This window comes from Xyrauchen texanus, chromosome 5, assembly GCF_025860055.1.
Source record: "Xyrauchen texanus isolate HMW12.3.18 chromosome 5, RBS_HiC_50CHRs, whole genome shotgun sequence".
NCBI lineage: Eukaryota > Metazoa > Chordata > Actinopteri > Cypriniformes > Catostomidae > Xyrauchen > Xyrauchen texanus.
In genome coordinates this window covers 34,064,255-34,087,760 of record NC_068280.1, presented here as the reverse complement: position 1 = coordinate 34,087,760, position 23,506 = coordinate 34,064,255, and the positions used below count along the sequence as shown (strand labels likewise).

Here is a 23,506-nt window from a genome sequence, read left to right as displayed (position 1 = left end):
CTGGTCACCATTTACTTGCACTGTAAGGACGAACAGAGCTGAGATTTTCTTCTAAAAATCTTCATTTGTGTTCTGCAGAGGAGAGAAAGTCATGCACATCTGGGATGGCAGGAGGGTGATTAAATGATGAGAGAATTTTATTTTTGGGTGAACTTTCCCTTTAAAGAGTTTGCACTCTGACCTCATTTCCCTCTAGTTCAAAGGCTTCAAATTGCATGGATATGCGGTATTGAGATGGGGCCACCACTTGCCACACACAGTTCTTATTGGGGGGGTATTCCTTGGGCCAGCCGGGGGTGGTTATTGTGCCATTCAACTTAGTCAACAAACCTCCACATGCAGCTGAAAGAGAGAACAAAGGTTTTTAAAAACACCAAAGTGAAAGATTCTGTTTTCAGATCTCAGGCAGTATATACTGACTAATAAGGCTGCAATTAAAGCTAAACTAAGAGAACGGGTATTTGAAGGGTTTTGTTATTATAGTGTGACCGCAGCACATTGTGCTTTATTAAGGGCAGAAATCATGAGATTTCTGAGCAAAGTGTGGGCCAAGTTCTGTTTGTTCCTGTTGTTTTCCTGTTGACTGTGTATGTTTTCCTCAACCGTTCTTTTTGGTCTGTGCATCCGCTGAACGTGTTTGAACCGGGAATACGGAAGCACCTGTGGGTAGAATGTGCACACACACACTTACACACTCTTTCTTACCTTCACAGCTCTTCTTGTCAGGGGCCAGTTCATATCCTGGATCACAGGCACACTTGAAGCTTCCTAATGTGTTCACACATCTCTGCTCACAGCCCCCGTTATCTGGTTTCAGACACTCGTCCTCCTCTGTTACAATGACAAAAACACACACACACACACACACACGTCACTCATTGAATAGGCCAACACGTCACAATCTGATAGCATCATTTTAATACAGGCTTTGTATTTGTGTACCTTTGAAGAAGTTTGCAGCAAAGCCTGCTTTATTAACAGTCCCATCAGAGACGAATTTCATCCAGAGGGTGTTGGATGTGGATTGAATATCTTCAGGTTTATCATAGCCACAGAATCGACCAATCAGAGGGCTGGTCTCAGTCAAACCATCTCTAACTTCTAGGTAGTCATATGCACAGCTGTCATGCCTCTCGATCTGCAAACACACACACATTGTGTTAAAGATATTAAAGTGTCAACATCACCTAATTTGTCAGTGCCTAGTAGGACTGCCACCGACCAAAGAATTTCCTAGTCGACTAGTAGGTGTTCATTTAAGCTATTAGTCGACTTGTTGCACATTTATGATATTAATTTAATTTAATTAATTAATTTTATATATATATATATATATATATATATATATATATATATATATATATTAGGGGCATCAGAAAATGGTTTGAGTTCCAGGGCTGAGAAAGAATGTTATAAGTAACATTGCTAACACTGTTCTACATAACAGAGAAATACTAAAACATAATAATGAGCCTTTAAAATCAAAATTTTACAAGCGCACGCATGAAGCGAGCCGCAGCGACACCGGAAAAAGCGGTAATGATTCTGAATGTGACCAGCAAGGAGACTGTCTGAACATTTTGTGAGAATTTATAGAGAGAAATGCACATTAGTGTTGTGCCAACAGACAATGATCTCATGGATCGATGATGGTCAGAGTGATCACCAATAGCTGATTCCTTTGACGATGTCAAGATAATATTTGCCTCATTTCCCCAATAATGTATAACATTATTATTATCAAATTAATATTACAAATAATTTCCCCAAAGACACACAGAGATGTGCTTGAAGAAACACACTTTATTATATTATTAAGAACAGATGACATAAAAGCAGTCTATGCGCATATATGACACGCTGTTTGTTTGGAGGCGAGCAGTCTCGTGCAACACGCGCATGTTTAAGGCTCTCACTCTTTCTTGGTTTCTGTCTTCTGATTTATTTTTTTGCAAGTATCGTCTGAGTGCTGCAAATGACCTCAGACATCTCAGCTAAGGAGGTGCTTTGAGTTCAGATCCCTTTATTTCCACAGAGCAGTTAATTGTGACCAAGCACGTGCACACATAGACATCAAAAGGGGCTTGAGCACCTGCCCTTTTTATTCCTGGAGAGAAAGTGCCCTTTTTTCTGGGGTGCCTTTTTTTTTTTTTTAAATAATATATATTCCTGTTTGCGCAGAATGCGCACAGCTTCCTTGTCAAGCAAATATATTTATTGAATAGTGTATATAAATATCGGGTCAGGAGTTCTGAAGTGCTCCCTCTGGTTGGGGTGATGGAGGAGTCAGGAGACAATGAGGCAGGTTCAAAGTCAGTACTTTAATTTGTACTTCTGGGGTTTACACACGACGGTAACCATCGCTATAATTATATTTATAACCGTATAAATCACACGGGTTGCACACTTTGGCTGACGTGCTTTCTGAAATCTCTCTCTCTCGCACTCGACACTTGAATAAGACACAGGTGTTAAAGGTAACTACAAACCAGGTAGTTACCTCTAACTACCTCTCTCCCGCAGTCCGACACACGACCACGCCCCCCATGCCACACATGCACATTGTGGCATGGTTTCCTTTGCTGCTCTATACAATACTAAGGAGACCATGGTTTCTGTGTGAACTGATAATTTTGTAGACATCTTTTGAAAATGAAACAATTGCGTGAGTTTGAGGAAGATAAAATTAACTTTTTAAATTATTTTTTTAAAAAGGAATTCAGAGTTCTGTTAATATATACTTTGTTTAAAAAAAAAAGTAAAAAAAATAAATACGTAATTATGAGAAGTGCCCTTTTTTTCACTTGAGCCCCTGCCCCTCAAAATGTCTGTGCACGTCCCTGATTGTGACAGCAGCCTATACATCTGTGACTAAAACATAAATAATAGAAAAACACATTCACCTCAAACCACGATTTATATTTCAGTGATAATTATTGTACTGAAGTTGCTGCTGCTGGCAATGACGAAGGAGTGAAGAACCCAAATGCAGTTTTATTAAATAAATGTGAAACCAAATCCCTAACTATAAATTAAAACAAAATCAGACATACGTACACATGACTAATACATGGCTAAACACAAGTGGCTTGACAAACTACACTTGGCATGGTTTAAACAAAAAAAAGTTACACTTACAAACAATACTTGACAAGAGACAATGGCAACATGAGTGACACGGCCTGGAGCGGACTCTGGCGTGGCCGTGACAAGGCCTGGAGCGGACTTGGAAACGACCTCCGTGGTGGTGAAGATGGGCAGAGACTTGGAAACAACCTCCATGGTGGTGAAGATGGGCAGAGACTTGGAAACGACCTCCGTGGCCATGCACATGGGCAGAGACTTGGAAACGACCTCCGTGGCCATGCACATGGGCAGAGACTTGGAAACGACCTCCGTGGCCATGCACATGGGCAGAGACTTGGAAACGACCTCCGTGGCCATGCACATGGGCAGAGACTTGGAAACGACCTCCGTGGCCATGCACATGGGCAGAGACTTGGAAACGACCTCCGTGGCCGTGCACATGGGCAGAGACTTGAAACGACCTCCGTGGCCATGCACATGGGCAGAGACTTGAAACGACCTCCGTACGCGGCACACGGGCAGAGACTTGGAACGACCTCCGTGGCGTGCACACGGGCAGAGACTTGAAACGACCTCCGTGGCCGTGCACACGGGCAGAGACTTGGAAACGACCTCCGTGGCCGTGCACACGGGCAGAGACTTGGAAACGACCTCCGTGGCCGTGCACATGGGCAGAGACTTGGAAACGACCTCCGTGGCCGTGCACATGGGCAGAGACTTGGAAACGACCTCCGTGGTCGTGCACATGGGCAGAGACTTGGAAACAAAAGCCTTTCTCCTCCTCCTCCGGGAGGCGGAAGTTGGCAGTGCAGGCTCTGGGACGGACGAGGCTGGCAACGCTAGCTCTGGGACGGACGAGGCTTGCAGCTCTTCGGCCATGGCAGGTGTGGGCGTTGACTCGTCAGCCATGACGTGGGACGCGGACTCGTCGGCCATGACGTGGGACAAACAGGACTTGGGACACTGGCTCGTTGACCATGACGTGGGACACTGGCTCATCATCCGCCTCCCCCACAGTGAACCTAGAACCAGTAATCCGCAGGGCAATGTCAATGCACTGAGCCAGGATGAGGGAACGGCAACCAACAGGTATCAAAGTGGCTTTTTCAGTCCAAAACGGAAACAGTCCTTGAGAGCCACCTCATTAAAATCCACCTGGCAGGCCAGATTGCAGAAGTCCTCCAAATAACCCTCCAGGGGACGATTCCCCTGACGTAGGTGCAGGAGCTGTACTGCTGGGTTCATTATGGTGATCAAGTATTCTGTAACGAAGTTGCTGCTGCTGGCAATGACTAAGATGATGACGAAGGAGTGAAGAACCCAAGTGCAGTTTTATTAAATAAACGTGAAACCAAATCCCTAACTATAAATGAGAAATAAACCAGACATAAACATGACTAACACATGGCTAGACATAAACTAGACTTGGCATGGTTTAAACAAAACAACAAAGTTACACTTACAAACAATACTTGACAAAAGACAATGGCAAACATGAGGGCTTATATACACAGACATGGGTAACAAGGCAACCAATGAGCAGAGAGAACTATAAACCAGATAACAAAACTAATAATCTAAAACCAATGACAAACTAGAACTAATAACAAAGTAATCAAACAATGAACCAATGAAAACAAGATACATGAACATGGAGGGAAACATGAAATCACATGACAAGGTAACCACATGGCAAGAACCAGGAACTAGACTTTCAAAATAAAACACATGAAAACACGAACCAACAGAATAAACATGAACACACACATTAAACATTACAGTTATCATCATTATAATTATTAATTTTACATTTAGAATTGTTTTTAAATCTTAATTTTTTTTAAGTAATTTTCCTACCTGCATGTTTAAACGGATACCTGCCTGATGGTAAATGAAAAGGTGGTTACTAATAATTATATATATATATATATATATATATATATATATATATATATATATATATATATATATATATAATTTTGGATCACTTATTTTATTTGCCTTTTCATTTTGTTTGGAGTGCAATTAGAATTTAGAAATTTATTTGATTCAAGTTTGTAATTTTTTAAATAAATTCATTTAATTTTCAATGCAAAATCAATAAAGCAAGAATATTCACAGATCCCTCAGCCCAGGGATTGCAGATGTAACTGTATATTGCGAGACAGATAGGTATATATATACATACATATTCACATACATGATGTATTTTCCCGGAAACAGAAATACCCAACCGTTAGAGAATGCACAGATGAAGTTCTTTGCCAGAGATATGTTGGCAACTGTTGTAAAACCATCTTTCAAAAAGTTGAACAACACACATTTTAAATGCACTTCATTATTTTCCAGTTTAATTTGAATTTTTTGTTAAAATAAATAAAAAATAAAGTTCAAAGTTTGAAATCAAGGTGTCTTGATTTATTGTGAAGGCTTAACCCTAACACTGCTTAATGAAAATTAAGCCCCATAGTACCACCTATCGTCCAACCAGCGGTACTACTGGTGTTCATCGGTTTCCTGTGAAGTTTTTGTTTTTTTCTGACCAGCTGACCAATCAAAACTTGGTCGACCAAGACCAAGACTCTTCTTAACGACTAACGTTTGGTGGACTATCAGGGGGTAGCCCTAGTGCCTAGGAAACAATCCAATAAAAACCATCACGTTTACACTTTACACTTTATGGAATGCATACGTGCAAAAGAAAGTGTGAATGTCAGTTTGCAAATGGAGAAAGTGTGATTTCATTCCCTCTGAACAATTCAACACCTCTGACCTACTGACAAATACAATGGTGCACATACATACGTATGGCTTATAACAATATTCCGACTCTTTAGTGTAAATAATCTGTCTTTTGTCTCACCCACCTGCAGTCTTACAAGAAAATAAACTTGAAAATAACGTGTGTGCATTTACATATGTATAACATAAATATAAACATACAAGAGCCTAGTTTAAACAACACACATGTAAATAATGACATATATTTTCCTCTCTCCCTCTCTCTCTCTCTCTCTGAATGAAAAGATAAGGAAGGAGGAAGATAATGAGAGATGGTAAAATAAGTTGATAGGAAACACATAAAAGAACAGAGAAAAGAGAGCAGAAAACAACCTCACCTCAAAGACCTGAAAGCTCAAGCCCACGCTGTAGCCCTCAGACACCGTGATCCTCCACACACATTCTTTAGATGGACGGTAGTCGTCTGGATAGTTTGGAGATTGAATCTGTCCAGAGTCTTTATTGATCTCCCCTCCACATATCGCTACAGGACACAGAGAGAGAGCTTGTTGCAGGGCAAATTCGATTTTTACTTTGGCTTTAGATCATTTTTAAGTCGGCACGAAGTCAAAATGTACCATATTTATTTTCTTAATGCATGTTACTGGTCTTATTGTGAATGATTCGTCCATGCATTTTTTTGACCTTGCAATGTTTCATCAAGATGTAATAACGTGCTTTTCGGCTGATATGACTTCTACTGTTTTAAACTAAAGCCAACTGTGACGAGGAGGAGGGCGTGGCCAGGCTGTGATGACGCTCGGCCTTCTCTGAATCAAATGATCAGCGGGAGAGCGCGTTAAAGGGGAGTCAGAGGCGGCAGTTTGAGAGAGAGAGAGACGCATGCGGACACATTGCATTTGTGTCTGTGTTTGTTTATGTTTGATTTATGTTGAGTTTCTTATTAAACTTTATGTTTACAGTTCCAGCCTCCTCCTGGCCCGTCCTTTGAAGACTGGTTGACGGCACATCCGAGTGTTCTTTACTCATTTTCCTCTCTCTCTTTCTCTCTCTCTGTGTTTCCGCTCGCCCTTTCCCTCTCCCCACGCCTCCCCTCGTCTCTCCTCCAGGTTCGCATAGCTAAGTACATTTGCACCCATACACACGCACACCTTCATAGACTGCCGCGAATCCCTTTCCAACCCAGTTGCTGCTACTGCGGAACTCAATCCACATCCGACTGTCTGTAGACACCAAAACTTCTGGAATTTTGTCACCACAGAAATGACCTGCAAACACATTCAATATGAGATGTACTGTAAAGCATGCCTTGCACTAATGATACAAATTATTTGGTAAAATATTCCAGGTTCTTTCTGGTGAATACACCAGTGTGTATGTACCCAGCAGTGGCGCTTTCCTCCAGTATCCATCACGAACCTCGATGTAATCATACCAGCACAGGCTGCTTTTGTATAGGTCCATAGTGGTGAAGTTTAACACTATCTGAAATGAGCAGCACACGTGCAGCTATCATACATGTCAAATCTCACACAGTGGATCAGCATTTCTTTATCTACACCCTCTGTGCGAAGAAAACAACAGAAAGACATTGACTGAAAAATGCAGATACAAATGAACACTAAACTGTGTACCTTAGTAAGGGCACACTCAGCAGAAGTGTCTTACCTTCTCCCCAGGTGTGACAGAGATTCTCCATACACAGTGTGTATATGACGGGTATCCATTTGGGTATCCAGGAGATGAGAAATTACCCACTGAGTCCTGCAGTGTTTCGCCACATGCTGGAAAAAACCAACACATCAACATGATAAATGAGCATACAAACAGATAAATATACAAAGAGTATAGAAATCAAGCAATCTAATTTGTTTAATAATAGGTGATTGTAATTACCAAACAAAAAAGTTTCTCGTCTTATTGTCCCGTTCATTTGACCACATACACACACACACGCACGCACGACGCACGCACGCACGCACGCACGCAAACACAAAATGAAGTAACAAAGACATATTGACTGTTCTAATGAGATATTAGGAGCCAATCAGTCCAAGCTTGGGCAGCAGATTCTCTGTTCAAGAGAAGCCAAATCTGCTGCTAACACTTGCCAAATGTTCCTCCCAATTACTGATGTAGTGGCTGGCCAAACATTTGTCAGAAAGGCCTCTGTTTTTCATCACAGCTAACTGAAAAGTGGTTGTGTATGGAAGTGGTTTTGGGTGTCAATTTCAAATAAAGATAAAGGTGCAGCAATCCTGATTTAACCTTGCATTAGATAAGCTGTTATCTTTGGCATGGGTGAAGGTGGGTGTTGGAAGACAATTGCCCTTTTTTTCAAGTTAAACTTTGACTGATAATTTGTGTGATGGCAAAGATATGAACTTTCATATAGTCCATAGTTCATCCAAAAATGAAAATGTTGTCATCATTTACGCCCTCATGTTGTTCCAACCAAGTATTATTTTCTTTCTTCTATGTAATACAGAAGGAAATGTTAAGCAGAATGTCTAAGCTGCTCTTTTAAAACATTCAACACTTAAAACATCTGACTATTGAAAAGTTTTTCCATTTAATTATTTTTCAGCTGTTTAATGATATTAAGTCTTGCTAAATATTCGAGTTTAGCTATATTAACAGATTTTGACATTCCGGAATATTTTAGCTAAATATTTTAGACGTTTAAATGTTACAGAGGTATAAGATTGGTGCAATCACAGACAGAAATTTTAATTTCTGTCTGTGTTATATTGTTATATTTAAAAAAAAAAAAAACTAATACATTTATATTATGTGTACATTGATGCACTTTTTAAAGTTTAATCAACAATAAACACAATTTGTGTTTAACCCCTCCCCGGCCCTCAACCCCCGTGCAAAACACAGTTCACCGGCGATGGTTGGCCATTAAACACGCAGTGATAAATATTTGACACCGCAACAGCCCTAGTCGTTGTTCACTGATACATTTCCCCTCTGCTGTAGCTCTCAAGTCTTATTTGCCATCAAATATGTTCAAACTTGTGTTTGTGTCAACTGATCATGTGACAAGGAAGAACATTTGCCATCAATGGCTTGACAACAAGTGAGAAGCATCTAAAGGCAAAATTTCTTAATTTAACAACTATAATAACAACTTAAATTTTGGTCTGTTCCTCACAAAATGCTATCAAATAATTTCAGAAAACTTGGAACATAGCGCACAGGTAGTATGAATTAGAGGTCAACCGATAGTGGATTTAGCTAATAACAATAACTAAGGTGGTGGAAAAGGCCAATAACGGATACATTGGGAAATAGTTTTTAAAAACCTTTTATATAATGTTGAAAAATTATTCTTAGTTAAATTCTTAGTCTTTCGTTTATATGACAGGCACAGACACAGAGGCTACAAGAGTCAAAAATGAATAAAATCCCAGATGCAGTTTATTGTTTAACCAAAATCCCGTAATAATGAGAAAAATGTTTCTGAATTTGGGATGTTTAACTGTAAACAAGCCCAAAACACACAAGGGGCTCTTATTTTGAAATGATGAAGACTTGGCACTTGACATTGATGAATACAATGCACTATATGCAAGTATTTACCTAATTAAGCTTTATAGCCTATATATTTGTAACGGTTACCCTGTCTTGTCTCACTGTTGCCCTTTGTTTGTAATTTTGTCACTTTTGTTATTCCTTAGTTTTCACTTTTGTCACCCTTGTACCTCCATAGTCTTGTTTTCCCTCGTGTTCACTGTTCATTGTTTTCACCTGCCCTTGTTAATTTGCCTTTGGATTCTGTTAATCACCTTGTCACCTAGTTTGTGTTCTGTTTGTTCATTGGCCCCTTTTTCCCATGTTTTTGTATTTATATCCTGGTTTTTGGTTTAGTCCTTGACTGTCGTTGAATGCTGTTGTACGTAGTTTGTGCTCGCTCCCATGCCTGTGTTCCAGTTCCTGTGTTCCAGTTCCTGTGTTCCAGTTCCTGTGTTCCAGTTCCTGTGTTCCAGTTCCTGTGTTCCAGTGTTTTGTTTTCATTTGCCCATCGTGGTAGTTTTGTTTATTCATGTCTGTATGTTTCCTTTAATCAATAAACCCGCATTTGGATCCTCATCCCTTGTCTGACTCCGACCTCATTCGTTACAATATTTCATCAGATGAGGTTAAATGAGAAATAAAATGTATTATTATTCGCAAGTTATGAAGTTGGAGACACAATGTATGTGCTGATGGGGCATGTTTCCGTATAGCCTAGTCACATATAACAAATATGCATAAAATAATTTAGCAAAATATAAATGGTAAATATGCATAAGTGAGGATAAAAATATGGATAAATATTTTCAATGTAGAAAAATTTTGAAACAGCAAATCCTCATGCGATTGTTAATCACAAATTTAAAAACTATTGGCATAGATTTTTGCAGATAACCGATATTTCCAAAAAGCAACAACTGGCACTGATTAATTGATAAAACCAAAACATCTGTCCAGCTCTACTATGAATTACTTTTGTTATAATTTTATGGTAGTTTTTGGAGCTTGGGTGAATAAATCACCATCCACTTTGTTAGGAATAAAGCAGCTCAGACATTCTGGTGGTATTTACTTTTCATCACTTCATGTGTTTTTGCTGATCGGATTACTATCCGATCATGAAAAGACCAAATGTAAATGCCCTTCAAGACGCATTAGAGATGGATATACAGTTTAAGTCAGAAGTTTACATACACTTAGGTACATTTTTTAAGCACTCCACAGATTTCATATAAGCAAACTATAGTTTTGGCAAGTTTCATTTTTGGCAGTTTTGACATCTACTTTGTGAATGACACAAGTCATTTTTCCAACAAGTGTTTACAGACAGATTGTGTGGAGTGGAGGAGTGTGGGGCCGGGCTGGAATGACACGGGATAAAGGCCGTTCGAGAGAGAGAGAATTACCGGCAGCCCTGTTTGTGTTTGTGTGTGTCTTTTATTTAATTAAATATGATTTATATTATTAAGCCGGTTCTCGCCTCCTCCTTTGCCTTTAACCCCTTACAGATTGTTTCACTTTAAATTGAATATCACAATTCCAGCGGGTCAGAAGTTAACCGTGCCTTTAAGCAGCTTGGAAAATTCCAGAAAATTTGGTCAAGACTTAAGGTAATTAGCCAATTAGCTTCTGATAGTCTAATTGAAGTCAATTGGAGGTGTACCTGTGGATGTATTTTAAGGCCTACCTTCAAACTCAGTGCCTTTTTGCTTGAAATCATGGGAAAATCAAAAGAAATCAGCCAAGACTTCAGAAAAAATTGTCGACCTCCTCAAGTCTGGTTCATCCTTGGGAGCAATTTCCAAATGCATGAAGGTACCGCGTTCATCTGTACAAACAATAGTATGCAAGTATAAACGCCAAGGGACCACACAGCCATCATACCGCTCATCCTAGAGATGAACGTAGTTTGGTGCGAAAAGTGCAAATCAATCCCAGAATAACAGCAAAGGACCTTGTGAAGATGCTGGAGGAAACAGGTACATAAGTATCTATATCGACATAACTTGAAAGGCTGCTCGGCAAAGAAGAAGCCACTGCCCAAAACCACCATAAAAAAAAGCCATACTAAAGTTTGCAAGTGCACATGGGGAAAAAGTTACATTTTGGAGAAATGTCCTCTGGTCTAATGAAACAAATATTTTACTGTTTGGCCATAATGACCATCATTATGTTTGGAAGAAAAATGGAAAGACTTGCAAGACGAAGAACACCATCCCAACCGTGAAGCATGGGGTTGTCAATATCATGTTGTGGGGGTGCTTTGCTGCAGGAGGGACTGGTGCACTTGGCAATATAGATGGCATAATGAGGAAGGAAAATTAAGTATGCGCGAGAGGCAGGGACGTGCACAGACATTTTGAGGGGCAGGGGCTCAAGTGAAAAAAAGGGCACTTCTCATAATTACATATTTTTTTTACTTTTTTTAAACAAAAAAGTATATATATTAACACAACTCTGACTTCCTTTTTAAAAAAATAATTTAAAAAGTTAATTAATTTTATCTTCCTCAAACTCACGCAATTGTTTCATTTTCAAAAGATGTCTACAAAATGATCAGTTCACACAGAAACCATGGTTAGTATTCACTAGGTGTATAGAGCAGCAAAGGAAACCATGCCACAATGTGCATGTGTGGCATGGGGGGCATGGTCGTGTGTCGGACTGCGGGAGAGAGGTAGTTAGAGGTAACTACCTGGTTTGTAGTTACCTCTAACACCTGTGTCTTGTTCTAGTGATACGGAGAGAGACATTTAAGGGACGGCAAGTGTCGAGAGCGAGAGAGAGAGTGTCCAGAAAGCACGTCATCCAGAGTGTGCAACCCGTGTGATTTATACGGTTATAAATATAATTATAGCGACGGTTACCGTCGTGTGTAAACCCCAGAAGTACAAATTAAAGTACTGACTTTGAACCTGCCTCATTGTCTCCTGACTCCTCCATCACCCCAACCAAACCCGAGTTCACAGTGGTGCCGAGAACCCGGGTTTGGAGGAGAGCGCCGCTATGGAGTCTTCACCGCTGGCGGAAGTCATCAATGCCCTCAACAGCATCCAGCAGACACAACACCATGCCCTCTTGGAGGTTCGCCGGGAGCAAGAACAACGCTTCCAAGCCTTGCTCCAGGCACAAGCCGAGGACCGGCAAACGCTGCAGAGCCTGATCGCCAGAGAGGGGGCTGGTGCTGCGTCCTCCTCGGATCCCACCCCACCGCTTGCCCTTGCGAAAATGGGGCCAAGCGATGATCCAGAGGCCTTCCTCAACCTATTCGAGAAAACTGCGGAGGTATGGAGCTGGCCTCCCGATCAGTGGGCGGCCCACCTATTGCCCCTACTTTCCCGGGGAGGCGCAGCTGGCGGTACAACAACTTCCCGCCGCCAGCCTCCTGGACTATAGCCACCTGAAGAAAGCCATCCAGCAACGGGTCGGTCGCACCCCGGAGCAGAGTCAACAGTTATTCCGCTTGTTAAGCTTCGGGAAGGACGGCCGCCCGTTCGCGTTTGCGCAGCAGCTCCGTGACGCCTGCCGGAAATGGCTGCTGGTGGGGGGAACCCGCGACGTCGTGGAAGTGGTCGTCATGGTGGTACTGGAGCAGTTCGTCTCTCAGCTTCCCAGAGGCATGTCAGAGTGGGTCCAGTGCCACCTTCCGGCGTCATTGGATGGAGCTGTCCAGTTGGCAGAGGACTACGTGGCGGCGTTCCCAGGAGACGGCGAGGCAGTATCCTCTCTCTCTCTCTCTCCACCCCCTGTGCCTGTTGTTCCCTCCCCTTCTCCCCGTTCCCCTCACTCCCGCCCAGTTCTGGCTCCTCATAGGTGGGGAGGCCCGCCCAGACCCCGACCCCGGTCCAGAGGACCCTTCCCCTTCTCTGCCCCTTCAAACCCCCCTGTCTCTCTCTGTCATTCTACCCAGGTTGGCGAGCCCGCCCCCACGAGTGCGGAAGGAAGACCTGGGCCGGTCTGCTGGAGCTGCGGGGAAGCCGGACATAGCCAGGAGCGGTGTCCAGTAATGGAGGTGGGGACACTGGTTCAGATCCCCGACGCTCCACAGGCCACCCCCGATCGGGCAGGAATGTATCGCATACCGGTAAGAGTGAAGGGGGATACACATCAAGCTTTGGTGGATACAGGTTGTTCTCAAACCTCGATCCACCAACGCCTGGTGCAAGGCGGGGCATTGGATAAAGATAAATTGGTGAGGGTGAGGTGTGTGCATGGGGACATTCACAAATATCCAGTGGTTACCGCTGAGATACGATTCAGGGGAAAAAGGCATAGAGTCGAGGGCGCGGTTAATTCCCGCCTCACCCATCCACTAATCCTGGGAACCAATTGGCCCGGCTTTAAAAATTTACTGAGCGTAATGTGTGTGGATGGGTCCTGCAGAGTGGTGGCGCGGGGTGTGGCTTGTGATACTATGGCTGGGGAGGCAGTGCCGGGCCCGTCAACGTCGGCTCCGCGTCAAGATGACGCAGACGAGGGTGTTTCCGCCCTCAGGGGCTTCCCTGAGGGGGATTTTCCTCTGGAGCAGTCACGTGACGAGTCCCTTAGGCACGCCTTCGACCAAGTGAAAGTAATTGATGGTCAACAGGTCCAACCCGGTGTTGCGCTCACATACCCGTACTTTGCTATTATCAAAGAGCGGTTGTATCGAGTGACGCAGGACACTCAAACCAAAGAGGTTACAACACAGCTGTTAGTACCGAAGAGCCGTCGGGAAACACTTTTCCAGGCGGCTCACTATAACCCAATGGCCGGCCACTTAGGTCACGAAACGTCTTTGAAACGTATAATGGCCCGTTTGTTTTGGCCGGGCATTCACGGGGACGTTCGCAAGTGGTGTGCGGCGTGCCGGGAATGTCAGTTGGTGAACCAACCGGCCACCCCAAAAGCGCCATTGCGCCCGCTGCCGTTGTTCGAGATCCCCATCGTCAGGCCATTAGAAAAGACTGCACGCGGGCATCGCTTTGTGTTAGTTCTGGTGGACTACGCGATATCCGGAAGCAGTGCCTCTACGCAACATTTCAGCACGCAGTGTTGCGGAGGCACTCTTCAAAATTATCTCCCGAGTGGGGATTCCAAAGGAAATCCTCACAGATTAAGGCACAACGTTCATGTCACGTACACTTCGCAAACTATATGAATTATTAGGCATTAAGTCGATTCGTACCAGCGTCTACCACCCGCAGACTGATGGACTGGTGGAACAATTTAATAAGACCTTGAAAAACGTGATTCGTAAGTTCGTACACGAAGATGCTAAAAACTGGGATAAGTGGCTTGAACCCCTGCTGTTTGCAGTACGAGAGGTCCCGCAAGCCTCCACCGGCTTTTCTCTGTTTGAACTACTGTATGGGCGCCGGCCACGGGGCGTGCTTGACGTCATACGGGAAACTTGGGAGGAAGGACCTTCGGATAGCAAAAACCAAATTCAATACGTTCTTGACCTTCGAGCAAAACTCCACACTTTAGGACGGGTAACACAGGAGAATTTGCTCCAAGCGCAAGAACGCCAACGCCGACTGTACGACAGGGGCACTCGGCTAAGGGAATTTTCACAGGGAGATAAAGTACTTGTGTTACTGCCCACCTCGAGCTCCAAATTACTCGCCAAGTGGCAAGGACCCTTTGAGGTCACGCGACGAGTTGGAGATCTCGATTATGAGGTTAAGCGAACAGATAGGAGAGGGTCACGTCAAACGTACCACCTCAACCTCCTCAAACAATGGGAGGAGGCGGTACCTGTAGCCTTGGAGACGGCGGTTCCGGAGAAGGCGGAGCTCGGACCGGAGATATCGCTCAAAGCAAATTTATTTACCCCGGTCCCTTGTGGAGACCACCTCTCGCTGTCGCAGCTGACAGATGTTGCGAGGCTGCAAGCTGAGTTCACGGATGTATTTTCTCTCCTGCCCGGTCGCACTAACCTCATAGAACACCATATCGAGACCACCCAAGGCGTGGTGGTTCGTAGCCGGCCCTATCATCTCCCGGAGCACAAGAAAAAGGTCGTTAGGGAGCAATTAGAGGCAATGCTCGAAATGGGCGTAATACAAGAGTCGCACAGTGAGTGGGCCAGCCCGGTAGTTCTGGTACCGAAGAGCGATGGCTCGGTTCGCTTCTGTGTTGACTATCGGAAAGTGAACGCGGTGTCCAAATTTGACGCATATCCAATGGCGCGAATTGACGAGTTACTCGATCGGTTGGGCGTGGCTCAATTTTACTCGACGCTGGACTTAACAAAGGGGTATTGGCAGATCCCTTTAACTCCAATGTCCCAAGAAAAAAAACGCTTTTTCAACACCGTTCGGATTACACCAATTTGTAACGCTTCCGTTCGGCCATGTTTCAGCACCTTATGGATAAGATCCTCAGACCGCACACGGCATATGCCGCCGCATATCTAGATGACATTATAATTTACAATAATGACTGGCGGCGGCATATGCAACATCTGAGGGCTGTCCTGAGAGTGCTGAGGCAGGCGGGACTCACGGCAAACCCGAAGAAGTGTGCAATTGGACAGGTGGAAGTTTGGTATCTGGGGTTCCACTTGGGTCACGGGCAGGTGCGTCCACAGGTTGACAAAACCACAGCGATCACAGCCTGCCCGGCACCCAAGACCAAAAAGGGGGTAAGGCAGTTTTTGGGGCTGGCTGGCTACTACCGAAGGTTTGTGCCTGGTTATTCTGATGTCACCAGCCCGCTGACTGACCTTACTAAAAAGGGGGCTCCCGATCCGGTCCAGTGGACAGAGTCGTGCCAACAGGCCTTCCTTAAGGTAAAATCTGCACTGTGTGGGGGCCCGCTTTTACATGCACCTGATTTCTCTCTCTCCTTTATTTTGCAGACTGATGCATCTGACAGGGGGCTGGGCGCAGTGCTCTCGCAGGTGGTTGGAGGGGAGGAACGGCCAGTACTGTTTATTAGTCGCAAGCTCTCCTTCAGGGAGACGAACTATAGCACCATCGAAAAGGAGTGTCTTGCGATTAAGTGGGCAGTTCTGAAGCTCCGCTACTACCTGCTGGGGCGGGCCTTCACCCTCTGTTCCGATCACGCCCCTCTGCAGTGGCTCCACCGCATGAAGGATACTAACGCACGGATCACCCGTTGGTATCTGGCTCTCCAGCCCTTTAAGTTCAAGGTGGTCCACAGGCCGGGGGCGCAGATGGTTGTGGCTGACTTTCTCTCCAGAAATGGGGGGGAGTGGGCAGGCCGGATGTTGCCCCGGCCTGAGTCAGCGGTGGAGGCATGTGGCATGGGGGGCGTGGTCGTGTGTCGGACTGCGGGAGAGAGAGAGAGCGGTAAGGCTTGTCACCTGGTTTGTAGTTACCTCTAACACCTGTGTCTTGTTATAGTGATACAGAGAGAGACATTTAAGGGACGCCAAGTGTCGAGAGTGAGAGAGAGAGTGTCCAGAAAGCACGTCAGCCAGAGTGTGCAACCCGTGTGATTTATACGGTTATAAATATAATTATAGCGACGTTTACCGTCGTGTGTAAAACCCAGAAGTACAAATTAAAGTACTGACTTTGAACCTGCCTCATTGTCTCCTGACTCCTCCATCACCCCAACCAGAGGGAGCGCTTCAGAACTCCTGACCCGATATTTATATACACTATTCAGTAAATATATTTGCTTGACAGGGAAGCTGTGCGCATTCTGCGCAAACAGGAATATATATTATTTAAAAAAAAAAAAAAAAACACCCCAGAAAAAAGGGCACTTTCTCTCCAGGAATAAAAAGGGCAGGTGCTCAAGCCCCTTTTGATGTCTATGTGTGCACGTGCCTGGCGAGAGGCCTCAGTTTCACCAGTTCTGTCTGGAGGAATGGGTCAAAATGCTACCCAAAATATTTTACCTAAGTTAAACAATTTAAAGGCAATGCTACCAAATACTAACAAAGTGCATGTAAACTTCTGACCCACTGGGAATGTGATGAAAAAAATAAAAGCTGAAATAAATAATGCTCTCTACTATTATTCTGACATTTCACATTCTTAATATAAAGTAGTGATCCTAACTGACTTAAGACAGGGAATGTTTTCTATGATTAAATGTCTGGAATTTAAAAAAAACTGAGTTAAAATGTATTTAGCTAAGGTGTATGTAAACTTCTGACTGCAACTGTAAATACTCCAGATGTGGTTTGAGATGCATTCCAGACAAAACTCGGTCAAGTGTAAATGTATCTGGCTGTTCAAGCCACATATGTAAACTTTACTCCACCCAAACAGCGCTACGTTAGCATACGGAAAATGCAAAGCATAACATCTGTTGCCAAGTATTTACATAGGGCTGGCGTGGCGCAAAAAATAATAACAAACTAAGAAATGGATGCATGTTGTAGGAGAGACAAAAAATTACACCCAGGCGCACTGGGCAAAGTCACTTGGAATCAAATAATAAATCACATCTTTTAAATTTGCTTCCCAGCATTAGAATAATCACAGAAGTTAACTCTTTCCTCGCATAAAGTGTGGGACTTGAAGATCAGATTTATATCTGTTTGGTGGAGACAAATTAATTTGGCCAAGTGTAAATACCCCTTTTGACTAACACCTCCTTTTGGGTTTAACCAAAGACAGTGAATTGGAAATACATAAGGGTGAGTAAATAATTACACCATTTTCATTATGGCGTGAGCTATTTCTTTAAGCAAAGTGTAAAATGAAAGTGGACATTCAATTAAACTTTTTTTACATAGACAATAAAAGGTCGACGGAAAGAGAGCTTTTTCTTTCTTTTTTGTGAAATAGGCCATGCGTCTTACATTTGCACAAGCACACACACACAATCCTCTATAGAACATGAACTCAAACAATACAGCAGTGGAGAAACACAAAATCTTATACCACTCGCATGCACACACATAATCACACACCCACACACAGGAAGTAAAGCGGGAGGATCCCATCACGCTCTCTGTTTGCAAAATGTCAGGGTGGCCCTCTCCTCTTTCCTGAGTGAGACTTAAGCACATGTGCATCATAAAACTGACAAAAACAAATGATTTAATCCAAGCAAATACACATAGACAACCACACATGCACATATACACAAAATATCAACTGGAGACACACAAATCTGCCCATAAAATGAGATAATTTCCTTCAGTTAACACCCTTTGTCATTCTTCATTAACATTTTCACTTTTACACACACACACACACACACATATACACACACACACACACACATAGCATGTCTACCTGGGCATCTGTAAAGCTTCTTGGCCTGTGATATGTCTCCTTTGCTGAGTCTCGTTCTCTGACCAATAGCAGGCCTGACGCCGTTATCATCTCTAGAGGGAAGAATCGTGTCCAAAAACATCCCTCTAAGGCAGAGAAGGACAAAAAGGAAACAATTACAATATTCCTTGTGTATATTTTTAACTGAGACAGAAAGATGGACAGCTAGAGAGACAGACATATAGAAGTCTCACCTGGAGAAAGTGTTTCTGGCATAATGCATTATGCTGTCAAAATCATATGGCTCACCAAGAGAGTTGACATCCCCTGGTTCCATCTTGATAAAGTTATACTCCTGACCTGATCGCACACAAACACAAACTGCATATTAAAACAAATATACTATGTTTACACAGTGTTTTAAGGGATTTCTTATTTACAATTGCAGTTACTATTAACATAACCATTTTGAACTAGCAGGTATGTGCTAGGATGCAAAGACATGAGTGATGGGCAGGGTCGGCTCCAAGGAGGGCCATCCCCCCAGTTAGACCAAACTGTATATTACATATCTGTTTATTCTGCTTAATAGACACAATATGTGCATATATTATTGTGTACAATGAATAAATCAGTAAACAAAAAAACTATTTACTATTAAAATATTTGCTTTGACCAAAGGCGGATCCTGACACATGCAATGCATTAGATATGCATCAAATTTGTACAGTTTTGTTATTTTTGAGGCGAGTCACTATGCCACCATGAGGACTTAGAGTGCATTGGGAATTCCAAACTGAGGAAAAAAGGGGAGAAAAAAAAAACACAAAATAAAATGAGTTCAGTAACTCATGTACATGCACTGCTGTACATTTTACTTGGTTTGTTTGAGTCTTTTGTTATATGAACTTGAACCGTTTCTTGCTGCCTGGCGACATTCACAGCAGGCAGTCCTGTGATAACAATGGTAAGGTTTTATATTATATTGGTGGTCCATCACAAGTAGTAAGGATGGCTGAGTCTTAAAAAAAACATAAAAAAAAAACAGTTGTTCCCTTTACAAAAAGCTTCACTAGGATGCTGCGCTGAGAAAAGCACTTTGGGAACAATCCTACATGTTTGTGACCAGCTGAAATATGTGTGTAACACGTCAATGAACATTGACCGGAATTTATAGCCTTGGTTGGTGTAATCATTAGATGCAACTGTGACCGGGCTATAAATGGACGCGCCACCAGCGTGTCATCAGATCCTTTTCTTCAGAGCATTCTCTGTGTGTGTTTCTCACAAGCCTATCAGAAACGTTCTTTCCTCTGCTAGGATTTAGAATTTGGTTAGGCAGTGTGTAGTGAACCTTTTCTCCTTTCTCTCTTTCTGATATATATATATATATATATATATATATATATATATATAAATTAAAAAAAAAGGGGGAAAATGTCGGAGAATCAAAGCAAATGATGCGTGTTTCCCTGTCAAGGTTCTATGACTGTCAGGGACACGCATCAGTTTTGTTTAGTTTGTTTGGAGGAAGAGCATGCTGCTCTCGCGTTGGGGCAGGGCGGGTGCGCGCATTGCAACCTTCTTTCGGTCAAAATGCTTCGCGCTCGCCTTGCTTACTTCCGAGAGCCGGCACCCACACTTCATTCGTGGGGCTCTTGTATGGATCTGGTTGAGGAGCGAGAGACGGGTCCGTCCCTTTCGCTCGCTCTCTCCCCAGAGCCGGCTGGCCCTTCCTGTGATCTTGAAGCGCGCTCCGGTGCCTCCTCAGTTCATGAGGGGGACCTTGATTCTCTTGAGTCTGCGGACTTTGAGTTACCCACATCTGAGCACTCCAAACACGACTCAAAATCTTCTGAGGAGTTACTCGATGTGGTTACTCGTGCGGTGGCCAGACTCCAGTTAGACTGGCCACGCGATCAAGAGACCCCCAAACGCTCCACATTAGAGGACAGATTTCTGTCTGGTGGCCAGGGGAAGGGAACGCCTCATCAGTCCCTTCCCTTCTTTGATGACCTCCACGACGAGCATTCTTGTTCGTGGAGGAAGCCTTATACCTCTCGCATTTACGTGCCCTCAACGTCGTTATATTCGACTGGGTGCTGAGGCGTGAGGGTATACAATGATGCCGACACTTGCGGGTTATCTCTCGCCGGGTTCGGCATCATCACTGAAGAAACCCGCTCTCCCCACTAAGCCATGCAGGACTACCTCCATGCTAGTGGGGAGGGCTTATCAAGCGGCAGGTCAGGCTGGTGCTGCGCTGCACACCATGGTCGTGTTACAGGCTTACCAGGCTGACCTATTGAAAGATCTGAGTGCGGGTGCAACACTTGAATTTTCTGAACTTTGTCGGGCCACAGATTTATCTCTCCATACGACCAAGCAGACAGCCCGTGCTATTGATCAGTCTATGTCCGCTTTAGTCAGCACGGAGAGGCATTTATGGCTTAACCTTTTGGGCATCGAGGATTAGGACAGAGTTTTCCTACTCGATGCCCCGGTTTCGCCTTCTGGTCTCTTCGGAGACGCCATGAATACGGTTATCTCCAGATTCCAGGAGGCGAAAAGCCACGAGGAAGCCTACGGGCATTTTTTTCCTCGCCGCACTCAGGGGGCGGGGCCGTTGGCCAGCCAGTCCTGCCCCGACTCTGCTAGGAGGGAGGCTCAGAAACAGAGCGTGGCGAGTCATGCTCCCCCTTGTAAAGACTGGGGACAGGCTCGTCGCCCTCAGCAGCCCCCCCAAGCAGAACCTCAGGGTCATGATTTCTAAAAGTAAGAAACCCTGATGGTCATGTACCCAGCCTTGTGGGGGTAGTTCACCTCGGGACAGGGCACGTGTACCATCCAATTCGGCCCTCCCGATACCTCACAAAACTTCTTCACTCCCGCCACCTTTGGTGTTTCGGGTGACAGAGGCTTCCAACAAAGAGTTGGGTGTACCGTTGCTCCCTGCTTTAATCCAGGACGCGGAACACTCAACACCCTCTCAACAGGAAGTCTTACATGAATACCATCTCAGAGTACCAGGCAGTGTGGAAACTTCTGCCAGATACTTCTATGTGGGTCCTAAGAACAGTAGAAAAGGGCTACAGAATTCAATTCGCTCGCCTCCCTCCGTGTTTCAACGGCGTGGTCCCCACTACCGTAAACCAGAGCAGGCATTTCTACTGTGGAAAGAACTGCTAAATCTCTCAGTCTAGGGGCCATAGAACATGTTCCCCTTCCAGAGAAAGTGTCAGGTTCTTACAGCGAATACTTCCTGGTTCCCAAGAAGGTTGCATCCGACCTTAGATCTTCAAAGCTTGAACTGCCCAGTCAGGGTGTTCAAGTCCAAGATGTTAACTTTCAAGACGAACGTGTCACAAGCCCAACATCATGTTTGGCTGGTCACCATCGATCTCATGGACGCATATCTTCATATAGAAATTCTGCCAAGGTACAGGAAGTTTCTGAGGTTCTCTTTCGGGGGTGAAGCCTTCCAGTATCGGGTTCTTCCTAGCTCTATTAACCCGCACATTCATGAAATGCATGGATGCAGCACTGGCTCCTTCGCGACTCTGGGGCATCCGCATTCTGAATTACATAGACGACTGGCTGATCTTAGCGCAGTTCCAAGAACTGGCAGTTCAGCACAGGGATATTGTCTTAGCTCATCTGGTTTCTCCGGGTCTGAGACTCAACGTCAAAAAGCATTCTCTCTCCCACCTGGAGAATCACCTATCTGGGGGTTATATGGAATTCGATCATGATGCGGGCACAGTTGTCTCCCGCTCGTATCACGTCCATTCAGAACACCCTGAGCAAAATCAGGCTAGGTGAAGGTTGCACTGTTCACCTGTATCAACAAATACTAGGTCTCATGGCGTCTGCGTCCACGGTGATCCCTTTGGGCCTTCTCCATATGAGACCGTTTCAGCTGTGGCTAAAAGCCAGGGGATTTCATCCAAGGGCCAGTCTCCTAGGGCTAATAAGGGTTACGTGCTGTGCACTTCGTTCCCTTGCTATGTGGTTCAGACCCCGGTTTATTACCTTGGGTCCCACTCTAGGTACGTCTCATCGTCGCAGGCTGCTAACAACAGACGCCTCCCTGACGGGCTGGGTAGCGGTCTTAAGTGGTTGTCCAGCTCAAGGGGATGGGAGGGTCGTCAGCTCGGTTGTCACAGTAACTGTCTCGAGTCGATGGCTGTATTTCAGGCCCTGAAATACTTCCTCCAGAGGCTGCCATGTCTTGATGCGGGTGGGCAATACAGCAGCAATCTCTTACATAAACCATCAAGGAGGTCCACGTTCACGTCAGCTGAATCTCTGGCACGTCAGATTCTCCTTGGGGCCCAGGGCAAGCTCCTGTCACTCAGGGCAGTTTATATCCCTGGATGCCCGTATGTGGGAGCAGAAAAATGTCTTGTCTTAAATTAAACATGCCATTTTTAATCACGGTTAATGGTGAAACAGTATAATGTCGAAATCCCTAAACACCACCAGTCATTTTAGTCGCATTACAGTAGCTACAGTAATTGTAAAGTGAATGTGTGCCCCCCCCTAGAAATTTCAAATATGCCCCTAAGTATTTCATCCTGGCGTCGACACTGGTGATGGGTCATGCAGTACCTGGTTGGATGTTGTCTCTGATGATGGTCACGTGATCATCCCGGTCAGGCCGTGTGTGCTCATGCCAAAAGCCAATTACATGTCCAAGTTCATGAACAACAATGCCAAACTTGTCGCAGTTCTTCCCAATGGATATCGCCTGGGGACCATTGCCACGGCGCCCAACATAGGAGCAACACCTTTAGAAAGAATAAAGAAAAAGTTCTAAATAAAATGTCAGCATTTCCTCAGCTCACCCCAGCGTCATAAATCATTGTGATGATTGTAATGAGGGCTTGATGATTGGTGAGCTGGGCTAACCCTCAGTGTTTTGGGTGTCGTGGGGTGACCAAGCTGATTAACAGCAATCAGGGGTAAGC

At 44.3% G+C, this 23,506-nt stretch overlaps 1 protein-coding gene across 2 annotated transcripts in view; it reads right to left on the bottom strand.

Annotated features, from left to right (window-relative positions):
- The window catches only part of LOC127643694 (dorsal-ventral patterning tolloid-like protein 1), a 101,152-nt gene that overhangs the window by 20,244 nt on the left and 57,402 nt on the right, over positions 1-23,506 (bottom strand). For both annotated transcript variants that reach the window (XM_052126510.1, XM_052126509.1), the window contains exons 7-16: positions 23,148-23,326; positions 18,791-18,896; positions 18,558-18,682; positions 7,498-7,613; positions 7,212-7,314; positions 6,981-7,097; positions 6,207-6,352; positions 943-1,138; positions 706-831; positions 182-342 (exon numbers count right to left, since the gene is read on the bottom strand). In XM_052126510.1, the coding sequence (XP_051982470.1) occupies positions 182-342; positions 706-831; positions 943-1,138; positions 6,207-6,352; positions 6,981-7,097; positions 7,212-7,314; positions 7,498-7,613; positions 18,558-18,682; positions 18,791-18,896; positions 23,148-23,326 (1,375 nt within the window). The remainder of the gene's footprint in view (positions 1-181; positions 343-705; positions 832-942; positions 1,139-6,206; positions 6,353-6,980; positions 7,098-7,211; positions 7,315-7,497; positions 7,614-18,557; positions 18,683-18,790; positions 18,897-23,147; positions 23,327-23,506) is intronic.